Consider the following 13762-nt stretch of genomic DNA (forward strand, 5'->3'; position numbering starts at 1 on the left):
CATGATGTGCTCCTCTCGCAATCTTGCGGCAAACACAAGAAAACCAGTTGTGCGCCTCGTTGAGCCGGGCGCCGGGTCGCTTGGATCGCTTGGCAACGACGACCAAATGTCTTGACAACTTCCTCTTACGGCAGCTGCATATCGGATCCTCGTTAGGCGGACATGTACGACCAGGACTACATAAATCGGTGCACCGCAGCGGAGGTTTGCGTGCTCGAACGCCCCTCTTGTCTCGCAAGTCGTGTTGTTTCTCAAGATGCGTTCGTTCGCGGTCATTGCTGCGGCTCTGCCGTTGATACAGGCCATTGAGCCCCCAAGGTTCCCGCATCAGCCACTCGGAAGCAGCAACTCCACCACTCGTCTGAACTACAACATCACCACAGACGCTCCTGGGCGATTGACTGCTTCTACAAGGGCCTTTAGCTGGGTTAGCACGGGTGCAGACGGTGACTACATTTACACTGGCACCGATGGCTCGTTCTTGTTCGAGAACGTTGCAACTGGCGAGTCATCGACGTTTCTGTCTGCCGAGAAGGTTCCGGCTGATTACTGGGACTACTTCATCTCTGGCGATGCTAGCCACGTGCTATGGGCAGTGAACTACACCAAGGAATACAGGTACGACAAGCTTGGCAGAATTCACAAAGACACGAGATTGACAATTTTCAGGCATTCATACTACGCCGACTACCTTGTCCAGAACGTTGAGACTGGGGAAACAATCTCGCTTGATCCCGAGTCGAACGGCACTATTCAGTATGCTGAGTGGAGCCCTGTCTCCTCGTCCCAAATTGCCTTCGTCAAGGGCAACAACCTCTACATCTGGAACGACGGTAACGTCACTCAAATCACCGAGAATGGCGGACCGGATTGGTTCAATGCCATACCTGACTGGGTGTACGAGGAAGAGATCTTTGGTGACCGCTATGCTCTGTGGTACAGCCCTGACGGCGAGAAGATCGCCTTTTTGAGCTTCAATGAGACCGGCGTCGGTACTTTCCGCATCCCCTACTACATGGACGATGCCGAAGTTGCCCCTGTCTACGCTCGCGAGCTGGAGCTGCGCTACCCTAAGGTCGGCACCAAGAACCCCACTGTTGGCTTCCACCTGCTTGATGTGGCATCTGGTGAAGTGGAGACTGTTGCCATTGATGCCTTCCCCGAGGATGACCTTGTCATTGGAGAAGTTAACTGGCTCACCGACGCGCACAGCAAGGTCATCTACCGTGCCTTCAACCGTGTGCAGGATCTCGAGAAGTACGTCGTTGTCGATGTCGAGGCGGGCACTTCCTCTGTTGTTCGTGAGCGCGACGGTACCGATGGCTGGCTCGAGAATCTGATTGCCACTCGATACCTCGGCGCTGTCCAGACTGCCAACGCTTCTTACGGAAATGCCACTGAGTACTACCTCGACCTTTCTGACGAAAGCGGTTGGAACCACATCTATCTCTTTCCTGTCGACGGCGGCGAGCCTATCGCTCTCACCTCGGGCGAGTTCGAGGTGCTTTCTATCTTGAAGATCGACGCCAAGCGCGGTCTCGTCTACTACACTTCCACCGAGCACCACAGCACAGAGTCGCACGTCTACTCTGTCAACTTCAAGACCGGTGACAAGAAAGCCCTCGTTGACGACAGCGTCTCAGCTTTCTGGACGGCCTCTTTCTCCTCTGGTGGTTCTTACTACGTCCTCCGCTACGCTGGACCCGATGTTCCGTACCAGGAGCTCTACTCGATCAACTCGACCGCTCCCGTCCGCACCATTGTTGACAACAAGGCCCTGTACGACAACCTCACCACCTATAACTTGCCCAACATCACCTACCTAGACCTCGAGCACCCGTCTGGCTTCACTCTTGACGCTATGCTTCGTTTACCCCCCAACTTCGATCCCAGCAAGAAGTATCCTCTTCTTCTCATTCCTTACGGTGGTCCCAACGCCAAGGAGGTATACAAGCAATTCAGCCCTCTTAACTGGAAGGCTTACGTTGCGTCTGACCCTGAGTTGGAGTACATTACCCTGACTGTTGACAACCGGGGCACAGGTCGCAAGGGTCGTGAGTTCCGCTCCACGGTGACCAAGAATCTCGGAGACCTCGAAGCGCAGGACCAGATCTGGGCTGCCAAGGAGCTGGCGAAGAAGTCGTGGGTGGACAGCGAGCACATCGGTATCTTCGGCTGGTCGTACGGCGGTTACCTTTCGTCAAAGGTCGTTGAGGTCGGCGACGACATCATCTCCTTCGCTCTCATCACTGCGCCTGTCAGCGACTGGCGCTTCTACGACTCCATCTATACTGAGCGCTACATGAAGCTTCCCGAGGACAACGTAGAGGGCTACAACAAATCCCGCGTGCACGACGCCACCGGCTTCCAGAAGATCGCCGGTGGTGTTGTCATCCAGCACGGTACGGGTGACGATAACGTGCACTTCCAGAACTCGGCTGCCCTTGTCGATTTGCTGATGGGTGCTCGCGTGACCCCGGAGAAGATGCAGAACACCTTCTTCACGGACAGCGACCACAGCATCGTGTACAACAACGGTGGCAAGTTCTTGTACAGACAGTTGACCAAGAAGATGTATGAGGAGAAGCACAGGGAGGGCGACTCCAAGGGTAGCCACCAGTGGAGCAAGAAGGATCTACAGAGGAGGTGGATTGGGTGAGTGGAGGCTTGGGTGAAACCTAGATTTTAGTAGTGTTCATTTGATGAGAGTCGATACAACCTATGATCTTTGTACTCGGTTGACTGTTTTTGACTGCTCTATCTATTAAAGTCCAACTACTTACTGTAGAGGATAAGTGTCGCGTTTCCCCCTACGTTGTGGTTTGAATGTTGCAATTTGATTGTTTCCACTTTGGCTGTACTAGGCCGCCGTAACGTACTGCACAGCTACGTCATCAGGCTCGAACACCAACACCGACGACTCCCATGTCGTAAGAGATGGATCCCTTTCCCACGAGCCGAACACGGCCCACGCAAACCCGGGACGCTTGAGAGCCATGCACGATGCCTGCTCAGGGCCTGACCAAAGCGCAACGCATGTCGTACCGCATTGGACGGGGCGAGATGGGTGTCTTGACGTTCGAGCCCTACAAATCCGAGATGCTGCCTTCATGGCGGTTCAAGACGCCGGCCGTGGCCAGGAAATCGGCGGCGGACATCTACGCCAGGTTCGTTGCGTACGACGACGCGGATGACTTTGTCGGCATGGACATGGCGCGCAAGTTCCTGCAGATGGGCATGACGCGCGCGAAGCGGTATGCGAACCACAAAGGAGGGAGCAAGTACGACAAAGCCACGGGCGAGGCACTGGTGCAAGATGAGGATTTCGAGGGGCGGGCGGAGAAGTTGGAGGCTAGTTTGGTTTTCAAAGAGGTTTGGGAGAAGGCGAAGCGGCATGATGGGTATCAGAGTAAGAAGGAGCGGTTTCAGAAAGAGCAGAAGGAGTGGGATAAAGCGCAGAAGAAGGGTGCGAAGACGGAGGTCAAGGGAGAGGGGGGCAGTGGAGTGGATGTGAAGACGGAGGCCAGGGGAGTGGATGTGAAGCCGAAGAGGGAGAGGAGGACGAAGATCAAGACTGAGATCGAAGAGGAAAGCGAGTGAGGGTTGGGATGAAGAGAGGGATCATCGGAGGCGGGACCCTGTGAATGCCTTGGGATTCGAGTGCAGAAGTGTTGAATCATGGACAGTGCACAGTGTTCCAGTAATGTCAACGAGCAGGGGAAAGATTGCTTGGACAAGGCCGTCCTGGCCGAGGATGGGGTCTTGATGTGTTTGTCGTGTTTTACATTCTTGTGAAGCTGATACAGTCTATGCATGTAGCCAAGTATGTACATATGATACACATGATGCTCCCTCTATTCCTCCTCCGATGTACAGTGCAGATGTACAGTGTATTCCCACATGGTCGCGTCATGGATCGTCACTCTCCCGCGTGCTGCGTAGTGTCTGCTGGACGTGCTTCGAGATGGAGATGGGCTCTGGCGTTGGCACGTCCTCCCTTGTCGTCATGCCCAGCACCTGTCCAACCAGGCCGCCCGGCCTGGGGATGGGACACTCCCTTTTGGGGCTGAACTTGTCTTCGATCCTCTTCCTCGTGGCCTCGTTGCTCAGCGCGTCGGTGGCTTCGTCGCCCTCAGGCTCAGGGATGCGCCGTCTTCTCCGCTTGCGGGTGGGATCGGCCGAGTCGTTGAGTGTGCGTGGGTCGACGGGGCAGGGTATGAGATGCGGGGCGGCGACGACGAGGAACGAGACCATGAGGGTGGTGGTGAAGAGCGAGGCGGTCATGCGCGAGCGCGGGTGCATGTGAGGCGGCATCCTGTCGTCTGTGCTGCGTCGTCTCCTCGTCGATGTGTGTGGTGTGCGTGTTAGGAGTCGCGAGGGTGGTGTCGAGGCATCCCTGGGGCTGCGCGTCGACGATTGGCGGTGCAGAGATGGGCGAGGGGCGCTGCGGGAGGAGGTGGCAGGCCAATGGAGACGCCTGGAGCGTGTGCAGAGTGCAGAGGCGGGGCAGGTGGGTGGTGAAGGACTTTTGGTCGAGTGGACGGGCGCCGGGCTACGGGCTACGGGCGACGGGCGACGGGCGACAGGCGACGGGCGACGGGGCTAGTGTCGGCGATGATCCCTGCCTCCCGCGCCGAAGCTTGTGTGTGCCGCGAGCGCGATCGACGGCGATTCAGTCGCGGCCAGTGTCGACTGCACTCCCCCCTCTCTCTCTCCGGCGTAGTGATAGACAATCCACATGTGGCTGATGCTGTCGTCCTGCCCTGCGCGCTGAGTACCAAGTGCCCCCAGTCGGCGCCCCTGCCTCCGTTCCCTGCTCCACGTAAGCACGAGTCCACTGCACCGTCCGCAGCTCCTCGCCCACGACCGACGCGCCGCGCCGAAGCCCTCGAGACAGGCACCGCACATCTACGAGGGCGCACGTGATAGCGACGCACTGCACCTCGCATCGACACAGGCACCGCACATCTACGAGGGCGCACGTGATAGCGACGCACTGCACCTCGCATCGACACAGGCACCGCACATCTACGAGGGCGCACGTGATAGCGACGCACTGCACCTCGCATCGACACAGGCACCGCACATCTACGAGGGCGCACGTGATAGCGACGCACTGCACCTCGCATCGACACAGGCACCGCACATCTACGAGGGCGCACGTGATAGCGACGCACTGCACCTCGCATCGACACAGGCACCGCACATCTACGAGGGCGCACGTGATAGCGACGCACTGCACCTCGCATCGACACAGGCACCGCACATCTACGAGGGCGCACGTGATAGCGACGCACTGCACCTCGCATCGACTCAGGCACAACACGTCCACGAGGGCGCACGTGACAGCGACGCACTGCACGCCCACCCCCCCGCCATCATGACGAGCGGCGGCAGCGACCTCGACAAGGCCATCCAGCAGCTGCGCGCATGTCGCCCCATCCCAGAGAATCAGGTCCGCGAGCTGTGCTACAAGGCGCGCGAGCTGCTGATCGAGGAGGGCAACGTCGTCGGCGTCGATGCCCCCGTCACAGTACGTCGTCCCATTGTCCCTGTCTCGTACACGTGCAATTGTCGCTCTTGTACACGTGCAATTGTCCCTCTCGTACACGTCCTCTGCATGGCTACGCTAGATGCCAAGGCTAGTCCTTGGTATGGAGTCGGCTCTACAACTAGCTACCTCTGCTGATGCTCTCCAGATATGCGGCGACATCCACGGCCAGTTCCACGACCTCATGGAGCTCTTCCGCGTCGGCGGTGACGTGCCCGACACCAACTACCTCTTCATGGGTACACTCTCCCCGTACCGCCGCCCTGTCTCGTCTTGCCACTGACTGCCTCCAGGCGACTTTGTCGACCGCGGCTTCTACTCGCTCGAGTCGTTTCTCCTGCTGCTGTGCCTCAAGGTCCGCTACCCCGACCGCATCACCCTCATCCGCGGCAACCACGAGTCGCGCCAGATCACAACCGTCTACGGCTTCTACGACGAGTGCCTGCGCAAGTACGGCAGCGCAAACGTCTGGCGCTACTGCTGCGACGTCTTCGACTACCTCGCCCTCGGCGCCCTCGTCTCCGGCGCCGCCACCTCGCTGCAGCCCACCGACGGGCCCATTGCCTCCAGCAGCAACATGGACAGCATCCCCGACCTCGACCAGGACATTGAGATTGAGACCCTCAACGCCGCCGGCGAGATCATGTACCGCTACGCCCGCAACTCCGACGCCCAGTCGTCCGTCTCTGCCACCTCGGCCAACATGGGCTCCTCCTCCCCCGTCGCACCCCCCACACCCACCAACGTCGGCCTGCCCGGCACAGCCGCCACTTCCTCCGCAAACGGCACCACCAGGAACGACACGGGCGCCATCTTGTGTGTACACGGCGGCCTCTCGCCCTTGATCGACAGCATAGACAAGATCCGATTGCTGGACCGCAAACAAGAAGTCCCCCACGAAGGTGCCATGTGCGACCTCCTCTGGTCCGACCCAGACGAGATTGACGGCTGGGGCCTCAGCCCCCGAGGTGCCGGTTTCCTCTTCGGCGCCGACATTGTCAAATGCTTCAACCACAAGAACGACCTCAGTCTGATAGCAAGAGCCCACCAGCTGGTCATGGAGGGCTTCAAGGAGATGTTCGACAGTACCATTGTGACGGTCTGGTCCGCGCCCAACTACTGTTACCGCTGTGGCAACGTGGCCGCGATACTAGAGCTTGGGGAAGACGGGAGCAACGCCGGCTTCCAGCGGAGGACGAATGGGGACCGAGGAGGGGGAGGCGGGGGCTGGGTGCTGGGATCCAACGATGGTCCCAACGCCAACGGAGAGCGGAGGCTCAGCAGCATGCTGGACGAGCAGAGGAATAGAGACGGTCCGGGCAGGCGGTATAGGGTCTTCGAGGCTGCGCCGCAGGATTCGAGGGGCATGCCTGCCAAGAAACCGGTCGCCGATTACTTCCTGTAGAATGGAGAAGCAGATCAAAGGATCGAGCAGTCACTAAAAACTTCCGGAATTCAGAGGGAACTGGCTGTCGTCCACTGGCCAAGGGACGACTGGTACGAGACTGCAGTCAGCTACTTTCTGTGACAGCTGAGAGCGGACAGGGAGCCTGAAGCAGTATAGCTTTGTAGATATGGATACCCAAGATATGCGTTCAAGAAAGTGGAGGCCGGACATGCCTTCTTCCCATGTTCTCACTCATGTCGATTCTATTTCCTTGGCGTTGTTTTCATGCTTTTCAAACGATAAATACATATCAGATACTTGAACAAGGCCGAGCACCGCATCACCTTATTCTCGGACAACAAAGCCACCTACCTCGACATATACATACGTCATCGCCCAGATGCACACCTTCCATCACCGCGCCAGATATGAGAACGTGTCCTACGTAGTTCCTCTCGCTGCTGCCAAGTCCGCCGCCACACAAGCACAGTGTCCACCATCACCTGCATCACGACTGCACGCCATCAGCCAGTGAGACCCTGGTTCTACTGTCCAAGTTAGGACTTTTCAAATGGTGTTTGCCGTATCCTGATTTACCTACTCGCCCACATACAATTGTCACTTCTCCTCGATCCATGCCCCCCACTGCATAACATGTTGGAAATCGCGAATTGATCAGCCGTCACTCATATCACGCACGGAGAATCTCGCGTTTTCAACAGCGCGCTTTCATGATGCTAAATAACACATACACCCCAAACTGTTGTACAAAAATTCAAGCATATCTATCAAGTACATGTACCTTGCAGGTTTCTACAATAAGCAAAGTATTATTGTCAAATATATAAACTGAATAATGATGAAAGAAAGCCAGTCATTATCATCAATTATATATACACCCTAAGTATTTATATGAGAATCAAAATGTTGTTATTAAATACATAGACATGCAATGGTTGTACAAGAATTTAAGCATTGTTATTCAATACACAGCACAAACAGTGATGCAAAAAATCAAGGCATCGTCGAGTTCTCCACTCCACCACCCCAGTCACTCTACAAGCACTGCGAGTAAAAGGGATTCTGGACCGTGCATTCGCCGGCGGCGCAAGCAGTAGGGCCCGTGTAGCCCTGACCTCCGCATTGTCCCCAGCGCGCAACGCTGCCGCCAGACGAGCCCTCAGTGGGTGTCGACGCCTCGGAAGTCTTGGTCAGCGTCAACAGCGTAGAGGGAGCAGGTGCCGCGGTGGTGATAGGCGCCTCCTCTTCCTCTCCCTCTTCCTCGACCTCGGTCTCCTCGGGCGCCTCCTCAGCCTCGGTGGGGGTGGGGGTGGTGGTCTCCTCAGGGACCTCGGTATCGGTAGGTGTCGCACTCGCAGAAGGGACGGCCTCGGAAGCGGTCCCAGAAGGAACCTCGGGCTCCGGGAGCTCGTCGTCTGCACCGCACGCAGGCAGAGTCTCGAGCGTACCCTGAGCACCCTTGCAGCTCGTCTTGGTGTCAACCTTGGAGCTAGAACCGCTGCCCTTGTTGACACCCTTGTACTCCTGGCATACGTTCTTAGTCTCGCCGCAAGATCCGCTGATGGTTGCCTCGTCACCAAAGTTGGAGTTGATGCCGATGAGGTCAGAGGTCATGCCGAAAGCGCGGATGTTCTCGACAATCACCTTGCGAGGAGACTTGGACTCGTTGTTGGTGCAGTCACCGCAGCTGCGGTAGAGCTTGCCAGCGTTGACGACTGTGAAGTCCTTGATAGTGACCGTTCCCGCGCCGTTGTGCTGGACGACCTTGTCCTTGGCCTCTTGAGCACCGCCGCCGATGATGGTAGCGTCACCCGTACCGAGGACGGAGATGGCATCCTCGCAGACGTCGCGGAACCAGACATTGGTCAACGTGCAAGCACCTTGAAAGTTGATATGTTAGGATCGTGCATAACATGTAATCACGGGAATAATCTTACCAAGACAGTGAACGCCCTCCAGGGCATCAGCACCAATGATGACGTTGGACAGGCTAGCACCATCCTCGAGAACGAAGACAGCGTTGTCACTGCCGGTGTCTTCATCCGAATCACACGGCTGGCCCCTGTCGAACTCCTTGTTGCCGTAGTCCTCGCTGCCGGTGATGGTGCTGGGCGAAGGAAGCGAGGTGATCTCGCCAACACGAGTTGGGATGTTGAGGGTTTGCGCAGAGGCAATGCTGGCCACGAGTGCCGCAAGCTGGATCTGAGAGAACTTCATCTTTGCTGTGGAAACAAGGCAAAAATTTCAAGGTGCAGAGCGATGGCAGCTATTTGTCTGACGAAAGAACGACAACTAGATCTCCTGGATCGTAGTAAAGTGAACGGCTGATGCTGAGAAAGAGTGAATGAACTTGAATCTAGAAGAAAGGCTTTTCCAACTCCCCTTATATGCACATGTGCTTCTACGATGATCTTGCCAAACTCTGTAGCTGTGCCGCCTAATTGCATACGAAACGCAAAATTGCACGAGGGTCATGGCAAGATGCAGGCGAGTGCCTGCGTATGCGCAAAAGGAACACATGCAATCATAGATCTGCTCCACTTACCCATAAACCGACAGGCCAAGATGCCAAGCAGCATTTTCCACCGTTGAGCGAGGCGTTCGCGGCAGGGCTGTCTCCGTTTCTGAGGTATGCACAGAGTGGAGCTGGCGGGATGTTCTGCTTGGCAATGTTTGCCTGCAAACTTGGCGTTTCAGATAGCTGCCTTGTGAGATCCACCAATAAACGACCGTGAGAGATATCGTGAGGTTCCATGGATGAGCAAAAGCTGTTGTTCGTATGACCTCTAACGAGCGCGGTTTAAACTAGAGCTGTGCGGTGTTCCTAAGCAAATGTCTTGAAACTGCATGCAATGTATAGACTCAACGGTCCCGATCGAGCTCCAGACATGACTCTCTGCAGGATCTGGGACTGAGCAATCCTTCTCGGTGTACGCTGCATTGAGAAATTGGCACCAACGGAAATCAACGCATCTAGACACACCAGCGCTTACGGACTACAATGCCCAAGGGGCATGTCGACCGAGTTGCCAGGCATGTTCCTGTCTTCTATCTCTTATCCTCGTCACTGATAACAAGACTCTGAGTCCAAATGGTTACACCGGGAAGTCGTCGCCGTAGAAGCTGATGCGGGCATAAGGGCCCCTCCAAGTCGTCGTGGCGAACAGTCGACGTGATAGGTTTCAGTACTCCAAGCAGCTCTCCTTCAACTTCTTCCGTACTTGGGCGCAAGAGAGCTATATTTCTGGTCACCCATGGTTCGAAAGAGAGACGCTCGCGTGGCGTGCAAAGACGAACATCACGTCCCTTGGTGAATGAGGAGGTGTGGCTTCAAGAAGGGGCTGGAGAAGTGGCGGTTATATATGTGTGGGACGCACTAACACAGGCTGAAACAACAATTGCAGCTGCCGTCGTTCCGTGAGAGCTTGCCTATTTAACACGTACATAAGCTTTGCTTCTTGTCAGCGAAATCATCACAGCTTGCTCTAGCTACAGTTCTACTCCCGTTCTCCCTGCTTCGACTTGTAGGCGCACGATCTTGAGTTGCATTCGCAACACAGAATCTGCCTGTTGTATTGAGGTTGGGCGGCATCTTCGTGAACGTGTACAGAAGGCCCATCGCTACGTCGTATATCGACGTCTAACAGACGGTCGTTGCACAAGCCTAAGCCCTCTCTGCAGAAGCAGTCTTCGCTGCCAACGCCTCCGAGTTGGAAAGGAAGCCCCCCTCTGGAAGCTTATCAAGAGTGTCATTCTCTTTATCAAGAGCCCTAAAGGTCCACCAGAACGCAAGCCACCCAAAGAGAGTCAGAATAGCGATAGTGACGTACAGCCATACCAATAATGGGTCCGTCGCCAAAGGAACAAAGGCCTGGGCAATTGCAGACGAAAACGCATGCGTGAACCAAAATACACCAGTAACCAACGATCGCATGTTCTTTGGCGCTTTCGTATAAGCGTACTCCAGACCTGTTATCGATGCAAAGATCTCGGAAAAGGCAATGAGCAAGTATGCGGGCGTCTGCGCCCATACAGTGAGGTTCGGCGGATCCTCACAATCGCTTGCATACTTACCACATGGCGACTCTTGGTAGATAAAGTGCTGGATGAGCGCCGCGACTATCATGCTGAGCATCGCACATACGAAACCAGCCTGTATCTTCTTGAGAGGAGTGAAGTTGAAACCTGAGCGTGCAAGCTGCGGGTATAGAAACTTGTCAAATATAGGAATGAAACTAGGTTCAGGGTCAGCTGGCCTTTCCCTGTCGAAAACCTGCATTGCACACTTACATGATGAGCGTGAAGGGGTTCAAGTTGTGAACAACATCATTAGGAATACCATTCAGCTCCATAGTAGCCGCTTGTGAAACAAGATTGGTCGTCATCTGCACATCTGAATCAGCTACTAGTTGCTCGTAATTGAAGCCTGCGACTGACCTGACCATAGGGGAGCCAGAAGATTGGCAGCCAAAGGAAAACCTGGCATGCTTTGATCCCACGTCGCACCTCATCGACCCAGGCGTCATCGAAGGTCATCCAGTTGGGTTTAGTCGCAAGGCTACTCGGCTTAGCGCCATCCCACAGGTTAGGAGACGAAAGGTTCTTCCAAGTCCGAACAGGGTTCAGTGACCACCTTCCACGCATTGCGAAGCCGTATAGCTTTGCTGACTTGACTAGCACATCTCCCTGTGGGGGCTTCTTGACGTAGTGCTTGCTTAGCCCCATCATGAGCAGAGGGCAGAAGACAAAGAGTATGGTAGGCAACAAGTAAGATAGCCAAAAGCCAACGTACTTCTCAGCATAGACCATAGAGATTTGACCAGTAAGGGCGCCTATGTTAATGAGTAGATAGTATCGCATGTAAACACGCGAAATGGTGATCCCAGGATCGACAATGACGCGCTCCCCGCTTGGTTCGGTGCGAAGGTAGGCCCTTGGGTGACTGTGCTCATATTGCTCAGCCACAAGGGGAGAGATGCAGCACTTGAAGAAGCCGACTCCACTGCCAAACAAAAGCAGCCCTAGGATAAACGCAGCTAGCGCCCCGTTTGGAGTAGCGATGACTTGAGGAATGGCAGCAACGATGATCAGAATGTGGCCAATGGTAGCTAGCCCAATGGCCACATAGATAGTCTTGAACTTGCCCCAGTATTCGTCTGCAAGCCAGCCACCTGAGTACGTCAGTGATGCGGACGCTGACGGGAGTTTTCTTCCACCTACCGACCATGGGCATGACATAGGAGAAGAACTGGTTGAATTGAACAAGTCCAGTGGAAGCCTGCTGGCCCATGTCTAGCGCACCAGCCTGGCCATTTGTGCCTGCAGCACCAGCTGAAGGAAAAGGTCCTTCGGTAGGAAGGGGTTGCTGGATGAAATTGACAACTGGTGCAGTCAGCGCTTGTTTTCAAGGCTCCTAGAGATGTATACATACAAACAGCTGTGGTTCCATAGTAGGCAAACCTCTCACACATTTCGACTATGCCAATGACATAAATCATCCAGTTGACTTTGCCATAGACGCGTCGCAGAGTCGACCAGTCTTCGCTTGACGGGTATTGCTCGCCGTTTGGTCCAATTAGCTCCTCAGATGCCGAACCGTATGGCTCTTGCTTTTCGACAGTAACTTCGCCCTTCATCCCCTTAGCTACCCCTGGGAAGTCTGCGATTGCTGCGTCTACAACATCGAGAGCTGCGCCTGACGACATTGTGAAAGCTGCAGATCGAACAGAGTGTTAGTTGAGCCAGGATCAGCGAGCTGAGATTTATATCCAGAAGGACTGGATGTGCATCTTGGAGCTGCCTTATTGAGTTAAACGAATGATACGAGTTTGAATACACGGTCGTCACGCTCTCCTCGGCGCCAATGATTGCCGCGTACATGCACGAACAGAACATTGTCCTACATACGCGACCGCAGCACTCCCTGTCATATGCAGTAGTTTTTGCAGGAAAATCCATACACAGTCAATGTTGGCGCCAAGTGATACCAGATACTCCAGTCTGCAAATGATTGCACTGCCAAGGACGCCGTGTTCAGCCAAGAAGAGAGCAGATAACATAGCCAATAAGCATCATATGTGATTGAACTATGGTGGTACCCAGTGCGAGGCTATGATAAATGCCAGCTCTGCTTTGGTAATGGTCTGACAGCATCACGTCTTGCGAAAGCTCGACACCTTCCTGATCAAGCCTGCTGAAGGTTTTGACAAGACGGAGGACAGGCACCGCTCGACATGCCCGCCACGCTGGCAGATTGCCACTAAAAGTATCATCACATCTCTGCAGGCGTTGCATATTGCATAGCAACGGCTCGTGTCGGTCTGCGAGGGTAGATTTTAAAGGCGATGTTGCGACAGGATAAACAAGAAGCGAGCACGTGACGAATCCTACTGGATGAAAGAAGAGGACGAAATAACAATGTCTTGTTCTTGGATTTATCGAAAGCAGTTGCTATATCTACAGGGAGTTCTGCATCGGCATTTTGGAACTGTTCTTGCTGCTGACCCTACACCGTCTGCCGAAGTCCAGACCAGAACCCGCGTAGCACAAAGTCATTGCACAACCGTAGGCAATCCAAATATTGATAATAGAGCAGTGAATGCAGACCTACTGGATGACATGTTTAGCTTTGTGGGTTTTTCAGTTATACAATACACCTCAGTGCTGGACTATCGCCTTTGGTACCTTGTCATATCACAAAGGTTCCACTGACGGGCATTAGAGTATTCAGCTTCTCAAAAAACCAATGAGTACTTGTCAAAGGCGACAGCACAATCGCGTGAACCACGCATTCTCAAATATAG

General features: G+C 54.8%; 8 protein-coding genes across 8 annotated transcripts, besides 2 other annotated features; 3 read left to right on the forward strand and 5 right to left on the reverse strand.

Moving 5' to 3' along the window:
* Window positions 1-256: 256 nt before the first annotated feature.
* Window positions 257-2659, forward strand: EKO05_0009005 (Dipeptidyl-peptidase IV; the record flags this gene model as incomplete). The annotated part of the gene is made up of 2 exons (XM_038942189.1): window positions 257-618; window positions 670-2659. The coding sequence occupies 2 exons, from the start codon at window positions 257-259 to the stop codon at window positions 2657-2659; spliced, it is 2352 nt and encodes a 783-aa protein (XP_038795620.1).
* A 344-nt stretch (window positions 2660-3003) lies between these two features.
* Window positions 3004-3600, forward strand: EKO05_0009006 (uncharacterized protein; the record flags this gene model as incomplete). The annotated part of the gene is made up of 1 exon (XM_038946681.1): window positions 3004-3600. One exon carries the CDS (start codon window positions 3004-3006, stop codon window positions 3598-3600), a length of 597 nt encoding a protein of 198 aa, XP_038795621.1.
* Window positions 3487-3543: a tandem repeat.
* Window positions 3601-3909: 309 nt separating the features above from the next.
* On the reverse strand, window positions 3910-4314 carry EKO05_0009007 (uncharacterized protein; the record flags this gene model as incomplete). The annotated part of the gene is made up of 1 exon (XM_038946682.1): window positions 3910-4314. One exon carries the CDS (start codon window positions 4312-4314, stop codon window positions 3910-3912), a length of 405 nt encoding a protein of 134 aa, XP_038795622.1.
* A 225-nt stretch (window positions 4315-4539) lies between these two features.
* Window positions 4540-4601: a tandem repeat.
* On the reverse strand, window positions 4560-5309 carry EKO05_0009008 (uncharacterized protein; the record flags this gene model as incomplete). The annotated part of the gene is made up of 1 exon (XM_059637445.1): window positions 4560-5309. One exon carries the CDS (start codon window positions 5307-5309, stop codon window positions 4560-4562), a length of 750 nt encoding a protein of 249 aa, XP_059493428.1.
* A 71-nt stretch (window positions 5310-5380) lies between these two features.
* EKO05_0009009 (Protein-serine/threonine phosphatase) lies at window positions 5381-6956 on the forward strand (the record flags this gene model as incomplete). Its single annotated transcript, XM_038942008.2, has 3 exons — window positions 5381-5533; window positions 5700-5790; window positions 5845-6956. 3 exons carry the CDS (start codon window positions 5381-5383, stop codon window positions 6954-6956), a joined length of 1356 nt encoding a protein of 451 aa, XP_038795623.2.
* Window positions 6957-7994: 1038 nt separating this feature from the next.
* Window positions 7995-9176, reverse strand: EKO05_0009010 (uncharacterized protein; the record flags this gene model as incomplete). Its single annotated transcript, XM_038941879.1, has 2 exons — window positions 7995-8839; window positions 8897-9176. 2 exons carry the CDS (start codon window positions 9174-9176, stop codon window positions 7995-7997), a joined length of 1125 nt encoding a protein of 374 aa, XP_038795624.1.
* A 1447-nt stretch (window positions 9177-10623) lies between these two features.
* Window positions 10624-11311, reverse strand: EKO05_0009011 (uncharacterized protein; the record flags this gene model as incomplete). Its single annotated transcript, XM_059637446.1, has 2 exons — window positions 10624-11194; window positions 11250-11311. 2 exons carry the CDS (start codon window positions 11309-11311, stop codon window positions 10624-10626), a joined length of 633 nt encoding a protein of 210 aa, XP_059493429.1.
* Window positions 11312-11357: 46 nt separating this feature from the next.
* EKO05_0009012 (uncharacterized protein) lies at window positions 11358-12664 on the reverse strand (the record flags this gene model as incomplete). Its single annotated transcript, XM_038942064.2, has 3 exons — window positions 11358-12130; window positions 12180-12341; window positions 12391-12664. 3 exons carry the CDS (start codon window positions 12662-12664, stop codon window positions 11358-11360), a joined length of 1209 nt encoding a protein of 402 aa, XP_038795625.2.
* Between the last annotated feature and the right edge of the window lie 1098 nt (window positions 12665-13762).

The sequence above is a fragment of the Ascochyta rabiei genome, chromosome 16 (assembly GCF_004011695.2).
Source record: "Ascochyta rabiei chromosome 16, complete sequence".
Classification (NCBI taxonomy): Eukaryota; Fungi; Ascomycota; class Dothideomycetes; order Pleosporales; family Didymellaceae; genus Ascochyta; species Ascochyta rabiei.